This window comes from Gymnogyps californianus, chromosome 1 (assembly GCF_018139145.2).
Source record: "Gymnogyps californianus isolate 813 chromosome 1, ASM1813914v2, whole genome shotgun sequence".
Lineage (NCBI taxonomy): Eukaryota > Metazoa > Chordata > Aves > Accipitriformes > Cathartidae > Gymnogyps > Gymnogyps californianus.
In genome coordinates this window covers 70,914,023-70,926,097 of record NC_059471.1, presented here as the reverse complement: position 1 = coordinate 70,926,097, position 12,075 = coordinate 70,914,023, and the positions used below count along the sequence as shown (strand labels likewise).

The 12,075-nt window shown below is 43.4% G+C and overlaps 1 protein-coding gene across 32 annotated transcripts in view; it reads left to right on the top strand.

The window, feature by feature from the left end:
* Positions 1–12,075, top strand: part of MAP4K4 (mitogen-activated protein kinase kinase kinase kinase 4) — a 170,312-nt gene that overhangs the window by 142,237 nt on the left and 16,000 nt on the right. For 5 of the 32 annotated variants that reach the window (XM_050915581.1, XM_050915571.1, XM_050915573.1 and 2 more), the window contains 9 exons: positions 225–455; positions 1,383–1,489; positions 2,429–2,580; positions 3,270–3,367; positions 3,713–3,721; positions 4,690–4,865; positions 5,280–5,400; positions 9,193–9,310; positions 9,579–9,749. In XM_050915581.1, coding sequence (XP_050771538.1) covers positions 225–455; positions 1,383–1,489; positions 2,429–2,580; positions 3,270–3,367; positions 3,713–3,721; positions 4,690–4,865; positions 5,280–5,400; positions 9,193–9,310; positions 9,579–9,749 — 1,183 coding nt within the window. Of the gene's footprint in view, positions 1–224; positions 456–1,382; positions 1,490–2,428; positions 2,581–3,269; positions 3,368–3,712; positions 3,722–4,689; positions 4,866–5,279; positions 5,401–6,589; positions 6,782–9,192; positions 9,311–9,578; positions 9,750–12,075 lie in introns of all 32 variants that reach the window. The other 27 variants (XM_050915587.1, XM_050915588.1, XM_050915584.1 and 24 more) reach the window with 10 other exon arrangements.

The following is a 12,075-nucleotide window of genomic DNA, read 5'->3' as shown; positions in this document are numbered from 1 at the left end:
TATGTGGAGAGCGTATCTCACACAAAATGCATATGTGCTGTATTTTCAGTCTGTTACGTTCTTTGGGCGCTTGCCTTGCTTTTAAGTGCATTGATTCCACCCCACGCTTACCTAATGCCATAACCAATTTGTCTCTGCCCGCCCCACCTGCCTTTATTCTGTGTTAATTGGAAAGCCAGTTATACTGAGCGCATTGAATGTTTTATGTTTTGTTTTCTTGTAAGGTACAGTGGTCCCATCTGGCATCTCTCAAGAACAATGTTTCCCCTGTCTCGCGATCCCATTCCTTCAGTGACCCTTCTCCCAAATTTGCTCATCACCATCTTCGTTCCCAGGACCCATATCCACCTTCACGCAGTGAAGTGCTAAATCAGAGTTCTGACTCTAAGTCGGAGGTACCCGACCCCACCCAAAAGGCTTGGGCTAGATCAGACAGTGACGAGGTGCCTCCAAGGGTAAGGAGTAGAAAGACAGATGTGTGCTAATTTTTTTATTATTAATTATTATTTTTTTAAGGATGTGATACCCTGGGCACTGGGAAGACTGTGCCCTTGTGCCAACATTGGTAACAGTATTTTGAAAGGCAGATCATAATGTAGGTGTTCAGTCAATGGGTTAATGATAATCAACCTTAAGTACAATATTGAAGCTTCATATAAAATTGGCAATTATTTATAGAATGCAGCTATTTCAGAGAGACAATTTATTATGCAAAGTTAACAAATCATTACCATATTCAGGAAAGAATTTAAAATATCCCTGAGGTTATTGCTCAGAGTTAATTTTCCTCTTCATTTGTTAGCAACCCAAACTATGAATCATACACATACTTAAAATTGAGATGGAACTGAACAAAAAGGAAACATTCAATATATTTCCTCCTCCTCTCCCCGTCTCCCCCTCCCCCCCCCCCGCCCCATCCACTGGGATTTGCTTCTTCTGAGTATATTCTTGCTCCCCCACCAGTCTTTGCCTTCTGCTGATCCATTCCCGGGCATTTGTTTGGTTCCCCTAAGCTTATTCTCCTAATTCTCATGCTGTTTCAGCAAATTGCTTTGTGCCTCCCCCGCTTCAGTCAAAATGCCATATTCTTTATAATGTCTCAGTAGTTGGAGGGTAGTGGGGTGTGTATGTGTTCGTGTGGTAACTATTAAACACTACTTAATGTTAAGACTAAACTTTGAGCTCTCTTCAAAATCTGAACAGTATCCCAGCTTGGTTTTGTGGGTGTTTGTTTATTGCTTTTGGTCATTGATGCTAGCTTGGACTTAGAATTAAATGTTGTTAAAATCTTAAGAATATATTCTGTAGCAGGAGAGGTTTAATCTTCCTCTTCTCTCTCTCCTCTTCATGGGTTTAACACATTCTTTTTTTCTCCCAAGGTACCTGTGAGAACAACGTCCCGATCACCAGTCCTGTCCCGCCGTGATTCTCCACTGCAGGGCAGTGGGCAGCAAAATAACCAAGCAGGTCAAAGAAACTCCACGAGGTTTGTAAGCCTACAAGTCCTCGCTTTTCTTGAATTGGAAGGAAAAGGCTCATGGGAAGCCAGGCATTCCCAAGCTTTTGGCATTGTCTGTTGGACATGAAAGGAAGATGAATTTCGATCCCTTTTCAGTAATGATTAATATTAATTTCCCTTGGTGTAGCATGTGTGCCAACAAACACTGGCAAAATTTCTTCTTCCCTCTCTCCTTTGAGTTGCCTGCCCTGTAACTTTAGCAGTAATTTCAAAATATCCTTAAGATTTCTGAAAAAATGTGGCCATTCATGAACATCTTGCCTTTTGGTGCAGCAGGTCATCTTGGGCGTACTGTGGGGATTACTGGCAGCAGAAGTGTTTGTAACATCTAAGTGAAGAGATCTCAGAAACTTTCTGGCCTCTCAGCCAGAACCAGGCTTTAAGAGGGGGAGAAGCGTCCATGAGCTGTGACACAGAGCATCTGAGGTCAGGATGGGGGAGGAAGGGGCTGCCTCCAGAGCTCAGCAGAGCAACGTGGACAGGCCACCCTGGAATTGGCTCACTGGACAGGGGTGAGGGTACGCTGAGAGGGACAGGCAGTGATGTCTTTTTGGCTTGTGCTTGGGTGGCCAGGGCATTTCTGAGCCAATTTTAAACCTGCTGCATGCAGGCTGAGAGAACTGTCCACTTTAGGTTAGATACGTAACAGCAGGTAGCCAGTTCCAAATAAAAAAATAGCTTACACCCACCTAAACCTTTTTTTTACGATCCTAAATAAGATAATAGGTATTTCAAAGGGAGCCACTGCCTGGGTTGTGAAGCGTCACTGATGCCCTCAGCTCAGTGTTAAGTGCTCTTTCAGATGAGTTATTAGCAAAACACTGAGGAATAGTGATGTTTGAGTTTAGAAACAGGAATCTGAAACTGAAGTGTGTGACAAAGACTTTCTTCCCTCCCCTGATACAGCAATATAGAGCCTCGTCTGCTGTGGGAAAGGGTGGAGAAGCTTGTACCAAGGCCAGGCAGTGGCAGTTCTTCGGGTTCAAGCAACTCTGGCTCACAGCCTGGCTCCCACCCCGGCTCTCAGAGTGGGTCTGGAGAGCGGTTCCGGATGAGATGTAAGTCCTTCGCCCACTCTTCATAATGTCGCGTTTCTAAATTTATTAAGTTGTGAGACACTAAATAATGAAGGATGATAACCCTTGCTGGGAAAGACATTTGAGCATGCAGTATCAAAGATGTGTTAGCTTCCAGTACCCCCCTTGGCTGTATGTCCTTGCTTGGGCAAGACAGTAGGCGCAGAAGTCATTGTGAAAGTGTTTCATTGTTCTTTGATACACATCCAGTCACTGCTGCATTTTCCTATGTGCAAACAGCCCAGTCTCCCTTCCTCATGTGTGCAAGGGCACATTTTGATGCTTGTTGCCTGTCACCTTGGTGGTTGTTGATGGGGTGCAGACTGCTACAGATGGGTCTCAGCTGGGGTATGTTGGATGCTGATGCAGGTTTTCCAGCTTGTGGCTGCACTCGAGTTGCCCTCTTTGATTTACAACTGTGTGACAGTTTACTTTGGCTTCAGTCATAGGTCGGCTGCACCTATACAGATCACAGCTTAGGATGTTTTTTTGTCTAGTCCTTCAGGGACAATGTAATAGTGAACCAGTGAAAATTAGGTCTTGCTGTCAGGCACTGCCTGATAGCCTTCTCACCTCTCTTACCCACTCCAAAGTGAAGTAAGAAAACATATTTTAGCCCCCTGCTTAATCTGTTTTGTTCTGTGTTCCTTTTGGGGTCTTGACACATGCAGCATCATCCAAATCAGAGGGTTCGCCATCGCAGCGTCATGAAAGTGCACCTAAAAAACCTGAAGAGAAAAAGGAGGTCTTCAGACCTATCAAGCCTGCTGTAAGTTGCATCCACTTTCCCCTGTCCCCCTCTCTTTCAGGTAGGCCCACAAAAAGTACAGTGTGAGCTTCCATTCATGGTGCCATTGGGGGTGTACTTCAGCTTGAGTTGGAGTTTGTATCTGTGGGCCTAGCGGCATGTCCTGGGCTCTGCAATTGCCTGTACACATCACAGTACTTTAAACGTTAGAATTTGCTCTGCTTCTGGAATTGATTTCTGCTCTCTGGTCTTCCTTCCTTCCTAACCTTTGCCTTTCTTTCTTTCAATCCTGTGCTTCCTTCCTGGGGCTGGACCAATGATCATGCATTTGACCTGAATGTGCCAATGCTGGGCTGAATGGTGCAGGGAGAAGTGGTAAGACCTTAAATTGTTGCTATTTTCTGTGAAATATTTCTGACATTTTCTTTATCTGGCTGCTGTTACAGTTGATTACACCTCTATATCCTGTTGTATCTGGGGGATCACAGTGGGTTTTCACAGTATTTCCAACTTTCCTTAAAACTTTTTTCTCTTGCCATTATGATACCACACTAGCACCCAAATCTGTCAGTTAAAGCTGCTTTCTTAAAGAAACATAGAGGTTGATCCTTCCCTTCTGATAGTATAATGTGTGAAGTATTTGCCATAAACTGTATTCAGCTAAATAAATCATAGCTACACAATTGAGAGCAGATTGCACTGACTGCAGACCTGGTTTGCCCACACTCCAAGCTGCAGACAGAAAAGCAGCTTATTTCCCATACTGTTTGACAGTTGTGTGCGACTGAGCTGGCGCTAATGAATCTGACTTCTCAGGTGAACTCCTTAGCATGGATCCATGCAACTGGAAATGGATCAGAAGGTTTCAAGATCAGCTCTCTGCAACTGTGCCTTGGGTGGCTCAATAAGTCTTAGGATCTTTCCGCTACCTTTCTGCCTAGATTTCTTGTGCTGGGGGCTATTAACCTGCAAAGTTTAGGAGAATGAACTGTGACAGTCAACCACTGTGTGAGAGTGGGTCCAGGTGCTTGTATATGTCCTTCAGATGGTATAATGGGATAAACAGAAGTCATAATTGGGATAGTTTGGATTCAGAGTGTGCATGTTTTTCTATAATGTGGCAAGGCCTCCTTAGGTTGACTCTTTTGGTGCTTTAATTTATCAGAAAGTGAGTTTTGGTAACTATCAGGAATGAATAAATGAAAGGAAACAATACTGCTGGGGCTATGGAAGCACAGCAGTGGACAAGTGAGCAAACTCGGGCACTAATCCTGTGGGTTTGTCTTGCAAACTCTTCTCCTCTCTTCCTTGCAACGTTAATTTTTTCCTCCCTCTCCCATCAGGATTTAACTGCATTGGCAAAGGAATTGCGAGCGGTAGAGGATGTGCGACCTCCACATAAAGTAACAGATTATTCATCCTCAAGTGAGGAGTCAGGGACGACGGATGAGGAAGATGATGATATGGAACAAGAAGGAGCAGATGAATCTACTTCTGGACCAGATGATGTCCGAGCAGTGTTAGTTCTTCTAACAGTGTTTTCCTTCTGTTTTCCCTCTTAGGGGGTTGAAAGAAAAGCACGTTGGGTATTTTGACTTGTAAGTTAGTTCTTTCAGCTTACAACAATCTATAAGCAAGACATAGCAGCCTTGTATGTTCACATTTTGAAACACTGAGGGTAATCTTTTCAAAAAGTAGACTTCTATAAATTATGTCCTTTCCCTCTTCTCCCTTGATTTGTTATAAAACAAGAAGCGGTGTTTAACAAACTCCTGACTTTTTTTTAATAGAGACGCTTATCTAGGCAGGTTATGTAAATATTCCACTCTGGTCACAATATAAATTCATTTTGAGTGTGCCTTGGTGCAGGGCACCGAAAGCTAGGGCACAAGTGCTATTATCTCACTCCAGTTATTTCTTGTCCGGCAAATAGGTCAACGTTGAACTTGAGCAATGGTGAAACAGAGTCAGTCAAAACCATGATCGTCCATGACGATGTGGAGAGTGAACCTGCCTTGACTCCTTCTAAGGAGGGCACCTTAATTGTCCGACAGGTATTGCTTTTCCTTCCCTGTGCAGTGCTGCACCTTTTCTGTGCTCATTAACCCACTCGCTCATTCACCCATGCTGTTTCTACATTATATTTGTTGTTCGTATTATCAAGACACAGCTGTAGTGAATTTCAGACGAGCAAGATGTTTGATGCATGCAAAGAGGAGAGTAGCCCTTCACCCCTTGCTTCTGTTTTGCATGCTTTCCAGTGACCCCCATGGCAGCACCATGCAGAGTACCTCAAAGTCTGTGGGAGAGAAGGGTAGAAAAGCTGCAGGTGTGTGGAGCAAGTATCTGGAGCGAGAACTTAGTTTAGTTTTACCATAGAACCAAACGTGGCTCTCAGGAGTGGGGCTGGGAGGGAGGCTGGAGGGGAGCATTGAGGGGTTTTTTTGTAATTGTTTTGAACCTGTAGTTGAGGGCATACAGACCAGCCAGATAACATACGCACACACGTACATACAAATTCATGCAACAGTTAGTGTGGGGGAACGGAGAAGTAAAATAGGTGGCGAAGCAGAGAATATGGACAGAGTTAGAGCGCGGTGTTGTTGCCTTTGATTCTGAAAATATTGCATTCTTGTGCCTCTGAAAGGTAATGATTCCCTGCTTTTAAATGAGCTCGTGTGTTAATGAGCGTGCTAGCTAGCTTATAGGAGTTTCCTTGGTAATCGCATTTCTGAATTTCACAACTGAATGCCAATTTCTTAATTGAGCCCTCTGGTTTGAAAATTAACATTTCATGCTTATTGTTTTAAATAGTTAGCTGAAGGCATTCACCAGACAGTCCAAACTCGTATCCGTATAGGATTTAAGTTAGTTTTAAACAAAACAATAGGGGAAGAAACCCTCCCCCCACCCCCAAAAATGTGCTTGTCCGCGTTGTGGTGGAAGACTTACCGGCGCAGTTACTCTTCTGTTAATTAGTGGAATGGCTGTGCAAGTCAACCACACGAACTAAGCTTTTGCCTGCCAGAAGAGGTGGGAATTTGCTGAATTCTAGTAGCTCTGCCCACTTTCCCTTTCCATCCAGGCATCAAGGCATGGATTATCAGCTTATTTTTAAAAATAAATAAAAAAATAAATGTAAAAAGGTAGAAAGCGAGCGAGGGAGAGAAGGAGAGAGGTTGTTAGGGATATAGACCTTTAAGCAGCACTTGAGCAAGACAAGTGTGCCTGTTTTTTCTACAGAGTACAGTTGACAAAAAGCGTGCCAGCCATCATGAGAGCAATGGCTTTGCCGGTCGCATTCACCTCTTGCCAGATCTCTTACAGCAAAGCCATTCCTCCTCCACTTCCTCCACCTCCTCCTCCCCATCCTCCAGCCAGCCGACACCCACCATGTCCCCACAGACACCCCAGGACAAGCTAACTACTAATGAGGTATGTCTTACACCACAGCTGGCTGCTTTCGTAGGGTTATAGCAGCATTGCCTAGTAGCTAGTTTGCAAAGGAACTCCAGCCAATCTCCCCTGCTTTTTTTTTCTGTCACCTTTGTTCCCACCCCCCGAATAACACATTTCAGTTCTGTGTAAAAAGCCCTTAACTCTAGAGCAGTCCCACGCCAAACTTGCCAGTTTACTATTTTTGCTTCCTCTTAGTGAGTCATTAATTGCATGGCGTTCGTTTTAAACTAAACTTGACTACTGCATTTTCAAGCCAATACTCTTTTTTTAATTCTGTTTTATTCTGGGAGCAGGCTAATTGCAAGCAGTGTGCCTCTTAAAAATTAGCGGTTACTTTTGGCTTTGTCAGTAAAGGCTGGGCTAGTAACTCTGCACGTATGAGGAGCTGCTTGTGGAAACTCACCCTTTGGGAGAGGAAGCGGCTGTGGAGGGATTTTGCTCTTTAAAGCTTGCCACATGGGCTGGGTGAACAAATCAGGTGTTGCCCGGGAGGGTTGTGAAAGCCTGGGGTATTGTTGTTCTGGAATAATGAATGGGGGAAAATCTTTGGGTTTTTTCCAAGTATGTGTGTACTGTGAAAAGCAGCTGTGTAAAGATGACTCTTCTCCACCAGCGCTGGTTGTGTCCAGGTGGAGAAGCAAGGCTTCGCCGTGGGGGAAACTCCCTCTTGCTGACCTGGGCTGATCCCAGGATGATGCCTTCCCTTACTCACCAAGTGCTGGTGGGCAAGCCCCATCCTTCATGTGTGTGTAACCCCTCGCAGCAGAGGAGATGCACACGTGTGAACGAAGGGCATCATTCGCCCCTTACCGCCCCTAGCAGCAGGCGAGGAGCCCGGCGTGGTGGCTCCACTCCCAGCTGGGTGGCCAGCCTGGTTTTTGGGGAGAGCCTCTTTCTATATGCAAGCAGGAGTGGTACAGGGGGAGCGAAACTCAGTGAAAAAAAGCTGCTGCTTCTCAAGGTAGAGCTGTCCTGCCATTGTAGGCATGCAAGTGCTGTGACGAGAAGGAGAGGTTGCGGTGAGCTGGGTAGGCTGATGGCAATGCACGTGTTTATCACAGGCTCAAAAATGCTTCTGAACCATGTAGCAAGAGGGCGGGTGGGAGGGTTTCCTCCTGGAAATTCGGTTAGCATAATACTTCATTTTCAGCTATGCTTCATTGGTCTTTGATCTTTCTAAAAGTACACTCTTGTAGGTTATAGAGATCGGTTGATTGATCCAGAGATATGCTTGTTCATTACTTTGATCTAAGCAATAAATAAGCAGGGTTCAGCTAACTCAGCTGGGGAAGTGGAGGCTGTGACAGTGGCTGGTGGCGAAGGAGCATTTCAGTATTGAGCTGTGCAGGGGAGTGATACACTCATAAGACCCGTTGCTATTTTTTCCGCAGAGAGTAGAGGCTTAGAAAGATCAGAGGTCGAAGATTAGTTGATGATAAAGAAGTGTCTCTAACTATGTTTGCGTAAAGCTGAGCAAAAACCCAGTGCTGCTTGGTATAACTTACCCACATGCACACCCTTTATATATATACTTTTTTTTTTTTCACTTGTCCCATTCTGCTTCAGTATGCAATGTTGTCACTATAATACTAAACTGGCAAGGGTTTTTAAGTCGTTCCATTTCCACTTTTAACAGTTCATTGTTTCACTTGTCTTCTTCCTTTCTTTATATTTTTTCATGTTTAGACCACATAACTCAGCAAGCACCAGTGATTTTATCCACTACATATTCATAGCTTCATATCACCGTTTGCTACACCTTCCACACTAATGAGCCCCTTTGTTCAATACAGGTTTAATATGTTGCTTTGTCAAATAAAGGTGGAAGAACCTGCTGCAGCTTTCTGGCAAGAGGCTCAGGTTAAACAAAATAGGGAGAACGAACAGTAGTGGACATTGAAACATAATCCGTAGTAGAAGTGAACGCTTGATCCCAGATGGTTCTGATTTTGTTGCACAAGCCAAGAGATCAAACTTCATAATTTATTAAACTAGCTCACTTTAGGAGATGCTTTATAAATTCAAGAGTTGTAGGTAGTGGACAGCTTGCAGATAAGATAGTATACATACATTTAAGCAGATTTTTTAAAAAAGAGACATTCCCTCGCTTTGTGCCTGATTGTAGTGGCCAGTCCTAAAAATCTTTGCTAGCAGCTGAGGTGACAGGGACGATGATTTAGCTAATTACATTTCACTGTAACATGTGCAGTGTGCATATGTATCTAGTTCAGGTGTGGTGCCTGCAGTGCGTTTTGTATCTATAAAGGAAGTATAAAAGCTTGGGGAGGCTCTGTAGCATAATTCTGTAGTGACTTAAAAATGTTGGTTGTTGTTATCCGTGCTTTTTATTGTCATTAATATTAATAAAGTTGAAATTTACATTGCAGACTCAGTCCGCTAGTAACACACTCCAGAAACACAAATCTTCCTCCTCCTTTACACCTTTTATAGACCCCAGATTACTACAGATTTCTCCATCTAGTGGGACAACTGTGACTTCTGTGGGTAAGTAAAGTAGCTGAAGACGACAATTGAAAAAGGGTTCAGTGACTTCAGTGGCTCTTTAAAATACTTATGAATGTTATCATCATGCTTTTTATTTGATTTGCAATGGATTGCATAGTTTATTTCTTTTTCCATTTACATTTCTTACAAAAAGAAAGTCTTGCTCAATATTCTCAGTTACTGGTTTGGGTTGTATGGTATAAAGAATATATGGCCAGAATTTAGCACTTGAGGGATATTACATGCACTTTACTTTTCTTTTTTTCAGTAGGATTTTCTAGTGAAGCAATGAGATCAGAGGCAATAAGGCAAGACCCTACGCGGAAAGGATCAGTTGTCAATGTGAATCCCACGAATACGCGGCCACAGAGTGATACCCCAGAGATTCGCAAATACAAGAAGAGATTCAATTCTGAGATACTGTGTGCTGCCTTATGGGGTAATGCAACCTCTTCCTCCCTTGCATCCTGCACTTTTGAAGTGCAGACATGCCACTATGAGCTTACAGGCTTCGAGAATGTATCTCTGAAAACTTAGCTGGTTCTCTGCATTTATTCCATGCTTGTTTGAATCTTTTTGTTGCAAGAGCTGATTATTATTATGTTTTTTACAGTATGTTGCTTCTGCTTTGATATGATTTCCCACTGCTGTATATATGCTTCTGATGGCACAGTTCAGACTTCATTCAGGTGATCAGGATGTCCTTTTCAGCTCTCTCTAACCCTGCTGGTACATCTCTGGCAGCTTCTGGGAGCTTGTAGTCATCTTTGCATTGTACACCTGGTGCACACAGAGTATTTCTTTTGAAAAATAATCATCTTCTTGAGCCTCTTGCTAATGTATCGTTGCAGAGCTTGAATAAGATGTGTTTCATGAGATGACTTTCAACCTCAGTCATCAGTTTATGTAGGAAGGAAGAGGGAAAAGAGAAGGGTAGGACAGATATTTTCCAGTGTGAGACTGTGGCTTGGTTTCGTTAAGAGTGGTTAGTGCAGAGAGAAGCTGGGTATGGGGTGTCAGCTGACCAAGTGTGTCTGGCCGTCTTGTCACGAGGGATAATTTATGTTGGTGTCAGACAGTTAGTCAGGATCCTACACTGGTGAAAGGCTTAGAGCAGTGCTTGTTGCCTGCTACAATGTGGAATCACTGCTGCAACACAGCAAAAGCTTTTCTCTGCTGTGTCATTTCTTTCTTGGTCAGAATCTATGGGGCCACCTGAATTTTTTCATTATCTAGATGTTAGTAGGTGATGCTTGTGTGTGTTACGTATATATTTATCTAGTATTCCTAAACTTAACAGACTGTAAATTCACATGCATGTCATTTTAAAAACTATGAAGAAGAGAGTTGGCCATTCCCCTGAGTCACACGATGATTGTGTAGAAAACACAGTGCACTTCTCTTGTTTACATTTTCACAGCTCTTTCCAAGGCTTTAGTTCTCTTTTGGGGTTGTTTCCAGCATTTCGTGTTTCTCAGAACAGCACTGTTGTCCTATCCTTCTTGCCTGCAAAGCCATGTCAATTAAATAGCTCTCCTGACACGTTATCTTCCTATCTGCTGTTTTCTTTATTTCCAGAATTTACTGGTAAGAATTTTTACCCCAATGCTATTCCTGCATGTATTCATATGAATAATTCTCTGATAAAATGAAGACTTGTACAAATGTAAACTTTCAGGCTGTGAGAGGGCGAAGGCAGAGAGAAATCGTATGGGATCAGTAAAGATGACTCATAATTTCTCTGATCTGCCTTGTTTTGCCAGTAGCAATTTGTGCTAATGGTTTTATATTTCTTTGATCTATGTATCTGACTGTTATGGTGATTTAAAGTATAGGTGTAAAATCCTAGAGGTGTTTTACAGCTGTAACAAAGCACTTCCTTGTTGAATATTTAGGGCCAAACTGATGGTGATGCAAGCTAGTACACATGCTTATTTCTTGATAAGGTTTAGCTTCCTTTACCCTTAAGCAAATTAAGCCATTTCATGGTGATGTTTCTTATTCAAAAAGAGGGGGGCTTGCTTTGCTTTGTTTTGCTTTGCCTTTACCAGTGGTAATGCTATAGTATCTGGCACGTTGCTGATTGCATTAGGTCTATGATGCTGTTTCTTCTAGTTCTGAGTGGTGAAAGTCCATGTTAATGACGTGGATGCAGTAGCATAGATTTTTACACCCAGCCTCCACAGAGAGCCTGTCCTTTTCAGGAAGCATTTCCATTTGTTTGAAAAACCAGAACTGCTTAATTGTGAGATGGCAGTAGAAGAGCTCTGCTGGCTGTGAATAAAGACAGTGCCTGCATTTTAAAATACAGGCACTGCTTGCCACCAGCATAGTACCTCATTAGTTTAATCTCAGAATGCATATAGCTAAGGGAAGGGGTCAAGGACAGGCGTACATGTGAACTCGAAGCAGAAACAACTGTACCACAAAGGCAGCAGAGGAAGAGATGAGGGTGGAGGTGGGAGCGATTGAGCCCTGATGCACAAAGAGGGCAAGGAACCCTGAGGGAGCAGTTTGCATGTGGCTTGCTTTGAATTGTAATCCACGCTGGAAAAAATACAAAAATATGTGTCGAAGCTTGAATCACTTACAGCTTTAGTCAATGGGTCCTGGAGCTGCAGGAAGGAAACCGACTGCTGGGTGCTTCCTTGGCTGGTTTGATGCTGCTGCAGCCTGTGCCGAGCCCTGACTCAGTGCATGCCTCGCTCTCCCTGCTTCCTTCCACCGCTTCCCAGTTTGAGGATGTCTCCGAGTACGGGAGACGG